Here is a 13959-nt window from a genome sequence, read left to right as displayed (position 1 = left end):
AGCAGCCAGAACAGAATTCTGCAACACTCCCCTCCACATGTCAAAAACCACAGGTGCAGGGTGGCTGCTCTGTAATGCTGGAGCTCTGCTGTTCCAGTCATTTTCTAAACGAGCGTGACTAACCTTCACTTTTCTCTTTCCCCTCGATGTCCGTTTGCTGCTCCCTTGCTTTTTAATGTCTTATCTCTTTAACTGCGACTCTCTGAGCCTCTTAGTCATTCAGTAAGTTCAGTTAGTCATCAAATGAAAAGGTCAGCCACTTAGTCAACAAAATGACCACAAAGACAGTCAGCCGGCCGACCAATCAGTCACACAGAAAAGGATGAACTGGCTGCGCTGCCCAAAAGTCCTTTGAGGGTACCCTGTACCTGCTTGTTGCCATGGCAATGCAGTCCGAGATTTAAATACAAGCCTTTGTCCTCCCCCCGCCTCTCTTTTATCTTCTTTTCACTCCTCCAGACTCTGCATGCTTTTTGTCAGCTGGTGTGCGCTGACTGTCTCTCAGTCATGTTTCCTCTGGCACTGTTGTGTTTTTCACTCTCCCTCCCTCACCTTGCCTCGTCCTCTCTCTGCTAAACGACACTTTACTGGCAGTTTCCTCTTGTTAATTCCATGCTACTTCGCATCGTGCGACTCTGTAAAAGCTCCAGTAAAACAAGACAAAGTCGCCTCTTCAGCCGCTCAGAGACAAATTACAATCGCCTGCTGCACGTACACACATAATTACTTAAAAATTTGTGGGCAGATGCATTAATGAACGCTTGCCAGAGCACGCACAAGCAGTAATGTCATAAATGAGAGTCAACGATCAAAACATTCACTGGATGCTGGCACAGCATGCACCTGCTGACAGTCAGCTGCCATTGAAAATCTATCATTTTCTGCTACAGCCTCATCATCAAGTATCATTTAGGCGTGGTGGCCTGCCTCACTCCCCCCCCATACTACGTCTGTGCCAAGACGCCGATTAAATTTCTCCCAAAGGTCCAAAGAGCCTTGTGGGAAAAGGTCTTCAGTGCATGAACAGCTTTGTGGCCCCATCTAGTGGCCAAAAGAAAGACCCTAATCTTTCTTGAAGCTGGTGGTGAAAGAAACAACTTATGGGAGGAAACGAGTAAATTCTGAAATAAAATTAAATAAAAGCTTTTTAACAAGGAGACAATGGTTACTGAGATTAAATGACTCCTTTATCAAAGCTGTATTAGGCTCAGACTACTAAGTAGCACTTGCGCCATTATTAGCTTTTGGTGTTGGCTATATATTATACTTGTTATTCAACTGTTACAATGACTAAAGTTACAGTGTTTGTGTACTATTTAATTACTCTGTATGACATTGATTTGTCTACGAAAAGCCCAAATTTATCAGAGCTCAGCATTTGTAAATATCTTCCCTTTGTAACAATTCCTGATATTTAATTTTTTATTGACCTCTGTTTCATTGCACCACTTGTATTTGTTTTTTGACATAGTAACAAGGAGGCTCCACATTAAAATAGATTTTAAAATTATATAAGTGGGAGCCACCAGTGGGACTGAAATGAATGAATTTCATGATTAGACAGAAAATTAATCTGCAACAAAATTGATGATCCATCTATTGCTGGAGTTGCTTAATTATGCAAACGCACACATTAGTTCCAGCTTCTCAAAAGTCTGGTGACTCGCTGTTTTATTTAAATTTTTTTTTAATTGAATACCTTTGGGGTGTTGACTTTTTCTTCTAAAAACTTCTAATGGGAAGATTTTAACTATTTTTTTTACATTTAATTGACCACAACAATAAATTCATTAATTGAAATAAAGAAATCAACAAGTTAATTGATAATTAAATTAATTGAACGTTGCAGCGCTAGCTAATTAATGGTTTCTTCGCAATAAAAGAAGTAGTAACCCAGGACAAATTACTAGAGGAAACCACGTAAACAAAACAAAAACAAACTGAAAAAAAATGTGTTTGATGGGACCATCCACGCCCTTCGAGGACATATGCACTAGTACAGATTATTTTCAAACCATTAAATATTTGCCATAATAGGATAGTAAACTAAATCTGCTGCAGTACCCAAATAAAATATAGGATTAGCTGTGCTCATTGACACTTGACTATCATAGTTATACCCTCACAAAACACCAGTAGCTATCACTAGATTGAATCTACAGTTTGTTTGGGCCTTTAAAATGAACATTGATCCGTTTCAAAGGAGTCGGCCCATAATCTTTTCAGGACTGAGATTTCTCATCAACGCTTTGTGTTGCTTTGCCTGCTTTAGATTCCAGTCCCTCTGATTCTCAACCATTCTGTTGTTCTTTTATTTTTCTGTACTATACACTAGTTTGAAGCAAACTTCCCAGTATGTTGGTAACCATATAAAAGCTTGTATCTGTCCCTCCCACACACACAGAAAGCATCACCCATTATCACAGCACAAACCGCCCTCTCAGGTGTTTTGTGCTATATTTATGTACAGTCCATGCACAGCACTGCACAAAGGGACCAGAGGCTGTGCTCAGTTTAGCACCAAGCTTTTAAATCCCTAATCCTTTCTCATATTTCCAACTGGATGGCTTTCTTATTCATATTATTCCTGTGCATGAGTTTTCCCTTTTCCCCGATGAAAACTATTACTTTTGCAGCAAATAGTGGAAATAAAAATGAAAGAAGATCGTGCCTTATGCCATTTTTATTTTAACATTAGATCCTCTGTGGCCATGTTGGATGACAAACCCTCTCACTGTTTCAACTAAGAACATTCACTTACACACACACACACCTACCTGCATTAACAATAGCATCAATCTCCAGCTTGGTGATGTCACCGCTGTAGAGGGAAATCTTCTGGTCAAACTTCTCATTCCTCTGATAGCGGCTTGGCTCAGAACCACCTGACAATGAGACACAGAAATACAGGATGAACATTCATCAGTTTGACGATGAGTCATTTTTTTATCTGGTAAATTTACACAAGGGACATGTGTTGGTGGTTTGTTCCCATACCTAACATCAAAATAACTAAATTAAAGCCACTGGACACCGATAGCCCACCCACACAAGTGATTTGTGATTAGACCTCTGATGTGGGTGTGGACAAATTGGGTTTGACTGGCAGCTAAACTCTCCTCTTGAATTTGTAGTAACTGACAATACTTGACATTGAATCTTCCCACCCATTATTTTAACATTACCAGCTCTACTCAGCCAGATTCATTTATTAAAAAATTATTAATTGTAACAGTGTGCAGAGGCTTTACATTAGTGGTATCTTGTGATTTATGTTTAAATTATAGAGACAAATATGTTTATATTACCTCTAATCAACCACAGTTCTTGGTCTTCAGTGATAAAGAGGACATGTAATGGCTAAATTGAGACCAACTAGCCTTCGCATAACAATAGCTGACATCAGAGCAACTTGGACAGCAAAATCATGAATCAAATATCTGCTGTATTGTACAGTGAAAGGAGTTTACACAACACGTACACTATGCACTATAAACTATTTATGCATAAACATTTATATTACATATTGAATACAAGGTGCTTCAAAGTCTCTGTGTTGATCATAATTTCTTGAGATGCTCTTGGTGTAGAATTGTATAAGTTCTTCGACGTAATGAGGCCAAATGCCAAATAACACTTGTACACATGTCTTTACTTCTCTTCCAGAGAGTTTCACCCCCCACAGGTCCCCAGTCCTGAGTGAACAAGACAGTGACTTTGACTGATGTTGGGTTTCTGACCTGCAGTGGGGGTCCACACTGGGATGTCGTCCAATGGCACAAAGTTAGACGTCCTGTAGTGCTTACGCCGGTCCTTCACCGACAGAGACAGCAAGACATCTGAGGTATATAATGAAGATAGAGACCAGATAGCGAGATATTTGTTACCCTGTGCATGGACATAGCCATAAGCTGGGTATTATTTTCACCCCGTGAGTGTGTGTGCATGTTTGTACAAAACTCAACAATACATACAAATATTTTCACCTTATTCTGGTATCTCAGGGCATAGCAAAAGCAGGATCTACCGAGTTAATGGTGAATTCTGCCTGCCAGCTGAGGACAGCAAAAACATTCTGGATGTTTTAACAGGACATAGGCGCGAGGGGATTGCTCCACGTGCTGCCAATGGACTGTCATAAACGAGTCAATGTATTTGTGAATTCACAACCAATATTCCTCAAACTCTCCACTTTTTTACGTCAAGAGAATGTCATAAAAATACTTTAAAATGTTACTGATATGTTGACATGTTTTCATTATTTAACCTTAAAAAGGTCCAGTGTGTAAGATTTAGGTGAAAAGGATCTATTGGCAGAAATTGAATATAAATAATAGTAGTGATGTTTTCACTAGTGTGTTTCATCAAAATTGTATGAATTGTTGTTTTGTTTACCATAGAATAGGCCCTTTATAAATGAATAAATTAAATTATATTATAGTGTCGTGTAGTACTGTGCGGTATCTTGTGAACTAACTCGACTCTGATACATGAATTACAGAAGACAAAGTATTAAAACTAATTTTACTCCTTCAGGTGACATGTTTGTACAACTATAAGCTCTTAGATAATTGTACTCATCATCATCATCATCCATCTCACATGCATGGGGCTGGTAGTTTCAGTTTAGTGTAAACTGTGTATATCTGTCAACCAGTGGCAGGTGCAGCTCTGTTAAATGTGAATCTTCTCGGGTTTCGTGGCTCAGTCTCACCCTTGGTCTCCTTCCAGTCTCCCTCCGCGGAGTTCAGGTTAACTTTGACGGGCATGGCGGACAGGGTCCCGGTGTGGAGAGACCGGACCAGCGCGACTGTGCTCACTCCAACGGCCGCACCGAGGGCGACCTTACCCAGCCAGCCTCTCCTCCCCCCGTTGCCCAGACTGGACTTCCAAAGAGCGGCCGCTGCTGCTGTGGAGAACTTCTCTGCTCGGAGGGCAGCGTTAATATGGCCGCGGGGAGGACTTGTTGCTGGCTTCCATCCCGACCGGGGGCTTCCTGGAGCCGCTGTGTGTTTGAACTTGGCCGCGGCTCTCTGGAAGTCGGCACGGACACGGGGCAGGGAGCCGGGGCAGCGGGGGAGGGCTCGGACATGTGAAAGTAGAGCTGATATTTGCAGCGCCATGTTAGACACCGGGGGGGCTGTGACACCGTGTCGAGTTACTGAAGCTTCATCGGAGACTGATGTCGGCCACACGGTTAGGTTTCGTTTTCGGTTCTAGCCCCGCACCGGACGTTTCACTGCACGTCTGACAGGCAGCTTCCATGTGCCATTTTTGTTTTGGCCGCAAACCGTGTGGAATGTACCATCTACACGAGGAGGGGTGCCAGTTAACTGTCACTCAATATACTCATTTTAAAACGTGTAAATAGGTGTTAACATTATGTATAATGCAGTTTTGTATACGTTTATATTATTACCAGAGAAAATTAAATGTAACAGTGTGACCAATGCTACTTTTATTTTTTATTCCACACAGTCCGTCCCCTCAGTCAGATGACATGAGAGAGCCGAGGCCAACGAAACAACGCTGAGGCCTCCTTCATAAATTACGGAAATATTATAATCATGGCAAAAAGTATTATATGTATATAATTATTTTACCGATGTAGAAACGTTTCTTAAACTTTATATACATTTTAAATGTGTCTTTTATTTTATTGAAATACCATCTACAGAATATTTATAGGGAAGGAAGCAGGGCTTTAACAAACGTTAAAATAAATACCGGAAATATACTCATATACTCGTGTATTTTTTTCAGTTTAAAATAATTACATATCAGGACGATCTGTCTAATGACTTTCACACATCATATTGCAGTAGGATGCAGTAGTATAGTTGTCTCCTCACACTGTTTGACTGTGTTTCTCTCCTTCAGCCCAATCTGCACAATATAAAAACGGTCCCTAAAGGCAACATTATGTTTCGCCTATTATCCTTCATTTTGTCGCCCCCTAGCGGTTCGTGCAACTGAATATCAGTAGAGTGTGTCCATGTTTGTAGTTCAGGGAAGATGAAATCAATATTCGATTGAAGGATTGTTTCCCTCAACCAGTCAACTCTAATCAGGTTAACATAATTATCTGGATTTGCTGCACACACAATGTACAGGAGATTCCCAGTGGACAGTGCCCAATGAAAAGTTTTGCTACAAACACATTATCCCTTTATTTCAAACTGGGGGTAAAATATTTTTGCATAATCCTGCTAACAAACAAACATACAACAAATGCAGATGAAAACATAACTTCCTTGGCAGAGGGAATAACACATATCCTAAGACTACTTATTGCTAATCTTGCAAAACTCCAAACGGGATCTGTGGTCTACCATGAGTTGTGTGTGTGCTTGCTATCTGAGACAAATGGAAGAGAGTGATACTGTGTATTGTCTGTCATTTAACATCTCCTCCACATATTCTGTAGGAATATGCACATGCACATTGCCTGATATGAGTAAGTTCACACTGCCTGTCAGTCAGAAATTGAGCCTGTTTCACATTTCCGCCTGGCGGAAACTGACAAAAAAAAGGAACAAGCTTTTCTTGACAGAAGTGACAAAGGCACCCCAGATGTAGCTGCACAGACCACAGCCCAACCCGAGAGACGCGACAACTCCTACACAAAACTTTTACAGAAAACGTGGGAAACTTCTTCAGAGATCTGGCAGAGGCACAGGGGTCCCTCCACTTTTCTTCTCTCAAAACCTTGAACGGAGGAGACTGAAGGTAATGTTTTTCTACTGTGAGATTGTGTGTGTGACAGCATGAGTGACAGAGAAAGTTAGGGGGTGTTACATGTGAGGCTTTTGTATCACAAATGTCTCTTACAAGGTCACGTTGCTTTATATAATACAATGAAACTGGTGCACTGATTTCACATCGGAACCCACTCAGATAAATGTAAAGTAAGTATAGGCCTCTAATAGAGGTGAGGAGTGGTGCAGACCCAACATCTATTCATTGCCATCGCATCGTTTGTGATACTACTCTTTGAAAATACAATAACATGAGGAATTAACACATCAACTGTAATATCTCTGAATTGGACTCACTCTCAAACACACGCAGTAACTGTTTCAGCTCTAGATGAACATCACACTGTGGGAGCGTCAGAAAGCGGAAGTGTGCGTCCATGGCGATAGTTCGAAGAAGAAAAAGGAAGTGCTCTTTAAACTGGACATGTCAGTATAAGGTCATAAGGTTTGTGTATGCGTGTGTGTTCGTGTTACTCCGTAACATGTGATATTGAAGCCTGTAATATAATATGCAAGTTTTCTTTGTCTCATATAATAAGTTTAATATTTAGTTCTCTCGTGCTTTTCTTACAGGATGTGAAATTCACCTTTTCACAGCAGTTTTACCCTCTTTGAAAATGTCTTTCACATTTTTGACATACGTTATTATCTTTTTTCATACTTTTAAACATGTTAACAATTTGTTCACAGATTAAAGTGTATAACTTCTCACTACTGACATACAGATAGGACAATAATGATTAAAATATAAAAAATTTCCATGAAGAAACATCTGACAAATTTGAATACCTCACATGAAGAGATGGTGTTGGTAGTAAAATGGCTGTTGTATTTTGATATCATTCAATAAGATCTGTCTTGTTCATCTTTTTTACATACTGGATGAATCACATTTATCAAACATTTAAAAATCCCTTTCTGACCAGCCGTTTTTTAACAACTTGTTTTCAGTTTGACTAAATCTCGAGCTTCTTTCTCTCCATGTTTGTCTCTGCTGCTTTCCTCTCCTCTCCTGGTATCTGTCTACTCCGCTCTGTCAGACCTGTCTCCTTCATTCCACTCTCTCTTTCTCTCCCTCTTTCTTCCTCTCTCTCTCTCCCAGTATGGCAGCGTGGGACCTGGCAGTCACAGTGGAGGACCTGGGGCCCGATGCCCCACCTGTCAACCTCAGCGTGACCTCTGAACTCCACGTCGGAGGGGTCATCCTCAAGCTGGTGGAAAAGACACGTAGGTCACTGTCTGTCTGACGCCGATTGTCTCAGTCTTTCTCTCAATCTCTCAAATAAAATTTAATTTCTTTGTACATAGCCTTCATTTGCAATCTCTTGTATGTCTTTTGGGGGGTTTAAGTCAGGTGGCTGCTATGACACTGAAATGTCCCTTTTGGGATTTCCTGTGAGAAAATTAGGACAAAAGAAAAGATTAGCAAGGAGCTCAGTGACTATATTATTCTAATCATCAATTTATTAATAGTCCATTATTTAAGTTATCACTACATTTCTTGTGCTTGGTGCATCAAAGGCACAAACTCACAATATAATGGTCTATACCCAGTCCAAAGAAAACTCTGAAATTGCTCAGAGCATGTGACCCTGACGTGATTTGAACACGCAACCTTCTGATCTGGAGTCAGACGCGCTACCGTTGCGCCACAGAGTCTCTGACAGATGACTTTGAGGTCCTTATCAAATGACCAGTACAAATACTCACTGCTCATTCTCAATTATTGCTACAACTGTTTAAATATGTAGTTTTGATAAACGTTTTTCACAGCAGCCATTTTGACATAAAACAGAAGGTAAAAACCTATGTTACTGATAATATTAATTTAAGCCTCTATAATTGAACAGAACAGAACCATAATTAATATAAGTAATTAAATACCTGTGTGTACTGTCCACTGAAGCTGCGGTTTCATGTGAAAAACATGCATCACATGCAGTCACATAAAATGGATTGTTCCTACTGAAATGAACAGTAACACAAGGCTACATAGAACGTATACGATATCAATTAATAGTTTTCCTCTCGTTGTCACTTTAATGTTTTGAGTGCTTGAAACAAATGAATGTTAACTCAGCCTCAGTCTTTAGTGACATTTGTTCTGTGTGTGTCCTCTGCAGAGATCCAGCGGGATTGGTCGGACCATGCCCTGTGGTGGGACCAGAAGCAGCGGTGGCTGCTGAGGACGGCCTGGACTCTGGAGAAATACGGCATCCATGCTGATGCTCGCCTGCTTTTCATGCCCCAGCACAAGCCCCTGAAGCTGGGTCTGCCCAACGGCATCACCCTGAGGCTCCACGCCTGCTTCTCCAGCCCCGTCTTCCAGACCGTGATGGGCATCTGCAGGATGCTCAGTGAGTCCATTCGTTTCTTTCTTTGTGTCTTTGTTTGTTTGTTTGTTTGAGTAATTTAACTATTCCCTCAGTTCTTTTTCATTCTTCTTCTGCTCAGTAGCTGTTCACGACCTAATTAATCAGAATGTCTAAAAGTGTCTCATTAATATGTTGCAGTCTAATTTGAATGTAACAACACACACACACACACACACACACACACACACACACACACACACACACACCATTGACTGAAAACAAGTCCTCCACCATCTGCTTCGTGCTTTCATTTAGTCTAATTGTGGCACTTCTTGGTCTCGATTCCTCACCAGAAATCCCCTGGAGGTAGCAACCGACTGGAAAGGTTGTTGAAAAGCAGCAGACTGAGGGGAAATAATGAAATCTGTCAGTAGAAAAGCAGCTTAGAGGGAGCTGGGGTACAGCTTAACAAAGCTCTGATTTCTATCAAATTTACCATGAAGCAGGTAGTTAGAGCACTGAGAGGAGGAACAGACACAGAAATAAATCTCTGTAAACTCTCTTGTGAATGAAATATAACTCAATACATAAAGACTCAATCAGCCTATTATTCACAGTGGTTTCAATCTAGGGGTTTTGTCATTACTGTCAGTGGGTTAGGGTTAGAACCTCTTTTGAATATGTGACTCTTGAATCTAATTGTTGATCACGATAAAGAAAGAATAGAATATTTTACCCTTACTTTTTGTAACAGTATCAAATGGCTTGCGGCACTTAACAATAATGTCAAAAAAATTTAAACTGACCCTGACGTGATTTGAACACGCAACCTTCTGATCTGGAGTCAGACGCGCTACCGTTGCGCCACAGAGTCGCATGACGTAATTCTATTTGTCAACAACACATGTAATAAACCACTCATCCGTGGTAGCGTTAGGAGTATTGAAAAGCCGTTAGATCTGGAGATACAGTAAATATACATATTTTGGACTCACTGAGGATTGAGAACAAAACTGATCTGTGATCGTATGAAATCGGTTGTGTAATTTGTAAACATAATTGTAAAGAATAATCTGAGCAGCGGAGCAATTCGGAGATTTTGAGTTTTATACTTTGCAGGTTTCAATACCCTTTGTAGCATAGGTTTTTACGTCTGTACCACAGTGTTGTACTGTATTTACAGTCGTTTAGAAGAAGAAGTTGAAAAACGTGTTCCCCGCTTAGTTTAACACACGCACACACACACACATTCTTCTGACCTGGAATCAGACCATTGTATTACAGCTGAGACAAACTCTGCTAATTAAATCAAATCTCTATTTCCTCTCTGTTACCTCTACAGACATCCGTCACCCTGAGGAGTTCTCCCTCCTTCGGCCTGTAGAGGAGAAAAAGAAGAAGAAAGACAAAGACTCAGCAGAGGAGATCTACGACCTGACCGAGGTGCCCCTCTCCTCAGGTACACACCTCATACACTCTGTGTGCCTGACATGCACACATGCGAGAAGGGGTGTCTCTGATAGAATTTATGTAAAAGCTTGAAATTTCTAAAATGTTTATGCAGTAGATGCAGAATATGTAATATCTAGTTTCAAAAGATCAATGATTGATTTACTACGGCCAATTTCACCTTTTCATTTTTCCTTAATGGAATCTCTTTGTATCTGTGCCATCAATAGAGAAACTGATAAAAATAACCTTTTAACTTTTTTCAACATATGAGTGGCACCTAAGGTAGGAACAATAATCACTGAAAGATCTTGATTTGAGTCTGTTCTGCCTCTGAGAAGACACTGGGGGATGCTCCAGGCTGAGATAGTTTGTCCTCAGGAGCTTTTATACAAACAGACTTTTTAAATCTACTTCGTGGTGCCTGTCTGAAAGGTGCCATACAAATAAAGTTTGATTGAAAATACACCATAGCAGCAGTTTTCATCTGTTTCTTTTTTCTTAATCAGCTATTGTCGGTTTTACAGTAAAAACTGAGACATTAATTGGGGAGGTCAGATTTTATTTATATATTTTTAATTACTGTAACCTTCCTACTCACTCCTCATTTGCAGTGTCCCGGCCTTGTCTGTACAACGGCATGCCAGCTCACTTTGCTGACTCACCTCAGATGGAGGCCATCTACAAGATGCTGTCGGTTACTCAGCCTCTCCCCGCCCCAGAAGTCATAGCCAAGCAGTACCGCCCAGCCAGCGTGGTAGACAAGGCCCATATCAATGGCAGGTATGTCTATACACATACACGTGTGCTAAAACCAACTAAACTTATGAACATAGTGAGGAGCTGTGGCTTTTAAGACAAGAACAAACCAGGTTAAAGCTCTACAGCCCCACAGTCTAATACTGTATATCATAGGTTATATACAAAGTTTTGCTTCAGGCCTCCTGTCGCTCTAAAAGAGTCTGAATCTAAGGAGTCACAGTTCTGACCTGTAATTGACGAGAAGTGTTGTCATACTAATTCACTGACTCAAGCCTCTTTCACAGCTCATATTTTGACTTGTACTTTGAAAAAAGCAAAGATGTTATTAACAAGGACAGAGAACTTTTCAGTTGTGCCAGTCTTGGTTGATAAAGATACTACTACTACTGCTGTCTGCCCATTCTTTTTTTCACTCTTTTCTTCCAACTGTCTTTCTTAAGTTTAAAGTGAAAAATGAAATGGAAAAAATAGATAAACAGTAGATCTCAGGAATTGTGGTACTTGTCCTGTACTTGGCATTCGCCAAAATATAAAAAATATATACATATATTGATATATTTCACATGTAAACTTATTTTTTTTCTCAGGTGGTTGGACTCATCCCATTGTCTTATGCAGCAGGGCATCCGAGAAAATGATCGACTCTGGCTTCGCTTCAAATACTTTGCCTTCTATGACATAGAACCCAAGGTGTGTGTGTGTGTGTGTGTGTGTGTGTGTGTGTGTGTGTGTGTGTGTGTGTGTGTGTTAAAACAGTATGTCTTTTTGTGTACAGTACAGTGACAGTATAACCGTTTTTTCACCTTCACCCTCTCATTCCTCTCGTGTGTCCCTGCAGTACGATGTTGTGCGTCTGACCCAACTTTATGAGCAGGCTCGCTGGAACATCCTGCTGGAGGACATCGACTGCACCGAGGAGGAGATGATGCTGTTTGGAGCTCTGCAGGTAGAGAACTCTGCTGCTGAGGGAGTAATCAACAGAAATGGAAACTGCTCTATAGGAAGTGAACGATTCCCCTATGAAACTCTGAAGTGTCCCATTTTACAGGAATTGAAAAGTTCATCTGGACACTAGTCATAACTTGTCACTTACTGGATAAAAAAACACACCCAATTCTTGTAAATTTAATAACAGATTTAAGGTTGCAATAATATTAAAGATACACTTAGTTGTAAAAGTTCTTCCACTCTTGAAGACAAGTTACAAAAAATCGCCCTTTATAAACTGATTTTAGAATCTACATGAAAATAGGAAGCTACAACACATTTTAACATCTCGTACATGATTGTCACTCTCCTGTCTTACATTGAAACTCGTGTAGTACCACATCAGTAAGGTGTCTCAGTCGGAGCCCCCGATGTTGAGCTCCAGTGCAGCCATGGATGACCTGGAAACAGCCCTGCAGTCTCTAGAAGTCAAGATGGATGGAGAGAGCAGCTCCGCCTCCGATCTGCTGGTCAGACATTTTGGACTCACTCTCTTATTTCTTTTTGTTTGAAGTATGAGTTTAAAGAGAGATTTCAAAGGGTAATAATGTTTACGTTGTTCTTCATGGAAACAAGATAGTGAAATGTGAATCATTTATCCATTCCTCCAGGAAACCATGACTGCACCAGAACTCAATGACTATCTGAAGATATTCAGGTGAGATTCATTTTCCAACCTCTCAGGTCCACATGAAATAATCTTTATGACGATATAAACATAGATAAACATCTGCTCTTTAACAAATATTTGACTTTTGATCCACTGACAAAAACAAAAACTGTATTTTCAATTCCTTTTGAATTTCTTTTATACATGAACAGGTAACATCTTGAAAAATAGTGATTTGGTGAAATCTATCCATGTGACTGTGTTTCAGACCAAAGAGGCTGACACTGAAGGGATACAAACAATACTGGTTCAAGTTCCAGGATACATCCATCTCGTATTTCAAGAGCAAAGAGGAGAGCATCGGGGAGCCCATCCAACAGATAAACCTCAAAGGTAATGAACAAATTATCATCACTTTTTATTAGTATTATATTTCCTGCTAAGTCAGGTCAGCAATAATTGTAAGTAAGTATGTATCAATTAGTGGCCGATGAACTGGCAGTCATAGTTTAGCATCCTGTTTACTTAGATCTGTGAAACATCACTGCTCAGAAATGATCACATACAGTACTACAGCATAAAGTGATGCTTACAAGTAAATCCCAACACAAACACACGCACACAAGTTTGGGCAGGTATTATTAGGATTTGCATTGACTTCCATATATTGTGGATAGCCTAGTTTCCCTCCTCTGTATGTTCCAACAATATTCCATCTCCATGTCTGACCCATAACTGTCACATGTGAGTTTTCTTATACTTCAATATTGACTCTGCACACAGGGTGTGAAGTGGCGCCAGACGTTAACGTGGCTGCACAGAAGTTCCAAATCAGACTCCTGATACCAGCACCGGAGGGCATGAACGAGGTCTATCTGCGCTGTGAAAACGTGAGGTCACACACACACACACACACACACACACACACACACACACACACACACACACACACACACACACACACACACACACACACCTCTCCTTGTTTCTGTATGTGACATCCTCTCAGTTCCATCACCTCTCTTTCAACACCTCATGTCATTGTCTCACTATCTCACATCTCTGACCCCAGTTCCAC

At 40.5% G+C, this 13959-nt stretch overlaps 2 protein-coding genes and 2 non-coding genes across 6 annotated transcripts in view; 1 reads left to right on the top strand and 3 right to left on the bottom strand.

The window, feature by feature from the left end:
• Positions 1–5272, bottom strand: part of macrod1 (mono-ADP ribosylhydrolase 1) — a 113240-nt gene extending 107968 nt beyond the window's left edge. For both annotated transcript variants that reach the window (XM_034597197.1, XM_034597196.1), the window contains exons 1-3: positions 4715–5272; positions 3741–3839; positions 2778–2885 (exon numbers count right to left, since the gene is read on the bottom strand). In XM_034597197.1, the coding sequence (XP_034453088.1) occupies positions 2778–2885; positions 3741–3839; positions 4715–5123 (616 nt within the window). In that variant the 5' untranslated portion in view covers positions 5124–5272. The remainder of the gene's footprint in view (positions 1–2777; positions 2886–3740; positions 3840–4714) is intronic.
• Positions 5273–6534: 1262 nt separating this feature from the next.
• fermt3b (fermitin family member 3b) overlaps positions 6535–13959 on the top strand; it is a 10390-nt gene continuing 2965 nt past the window's right edge. The window contains exons 1-11 of one of the 2 annotated variants that reach the window (XM_034597825.1): positions 6535–6729; positions 7799–7985; positions 8882–9115; positions 10416–10532; positions 11137–11305; positions 11872–11974; positions 12123–12230; positions 12607–12741; positions 12883–12929; positions 13150–13274; positions 13665–13771. In XM_034597825.1, the coding sequence (XP_034453716.1) occupies positions 7862–7985; positions 8882–9115; positions 10416–10532; positions 11137–11305; positions 11872–11974; positions 12123–12230; positions 12607–12741; positions 12883–12929; positions 13150–13274; positions 13665–13771 (1269 nt within the window). In that variant the 5' untranslated portion in view covers positions 6535–6729; positions 7799–7861. The remainder of the gene's footprint in view (positions 6730–7798; positions 7986–8881; positions 9116–10415; positions 10533–11136; positions 11306–11871; positions 11975–12122; positions 12231–12606; positions 12742–12882; positions 12930–13149; positions 13275–13664; positions 13772–13959) is intronic. The other variant, XM_034597824.1, reaches the window with a different exon arrangement.
• trnaw-cca lies at positions 8346–8417 on the bottom strand. Its single transcript has one exon. It is a non-coding gene; the product is annotated as a tRNA-Trp (tRNA).
• trnaw-cca lies at positions 9876–9947 on the bottom strand. Its single transcript has one exon. It is a non-coding gene; the product is annotated as a tRNA-Trp (tRNA).

The sequence above is a fragment of the Hippoglossus hippoglossus genome, chromosome 10 (genome assembly GCF_009819705.1).
Source record: "Hippoglossus hippoglossus isolate fHipHip1 chromosome 10, fHipHip1.pri, whole genome shotgun sequence".
In the NCBI taxonomy this organism is placed as follows: Eukaryota; Metazoa; Chordata; class Actinopteri; order Pleuronectiformes; family Pleuronectidae; genus Hippoglossus; species Hippoglossus hippoglossus.
This window is presented reverse-complemented; position numbering and strand designations above follow the sequence as displayed.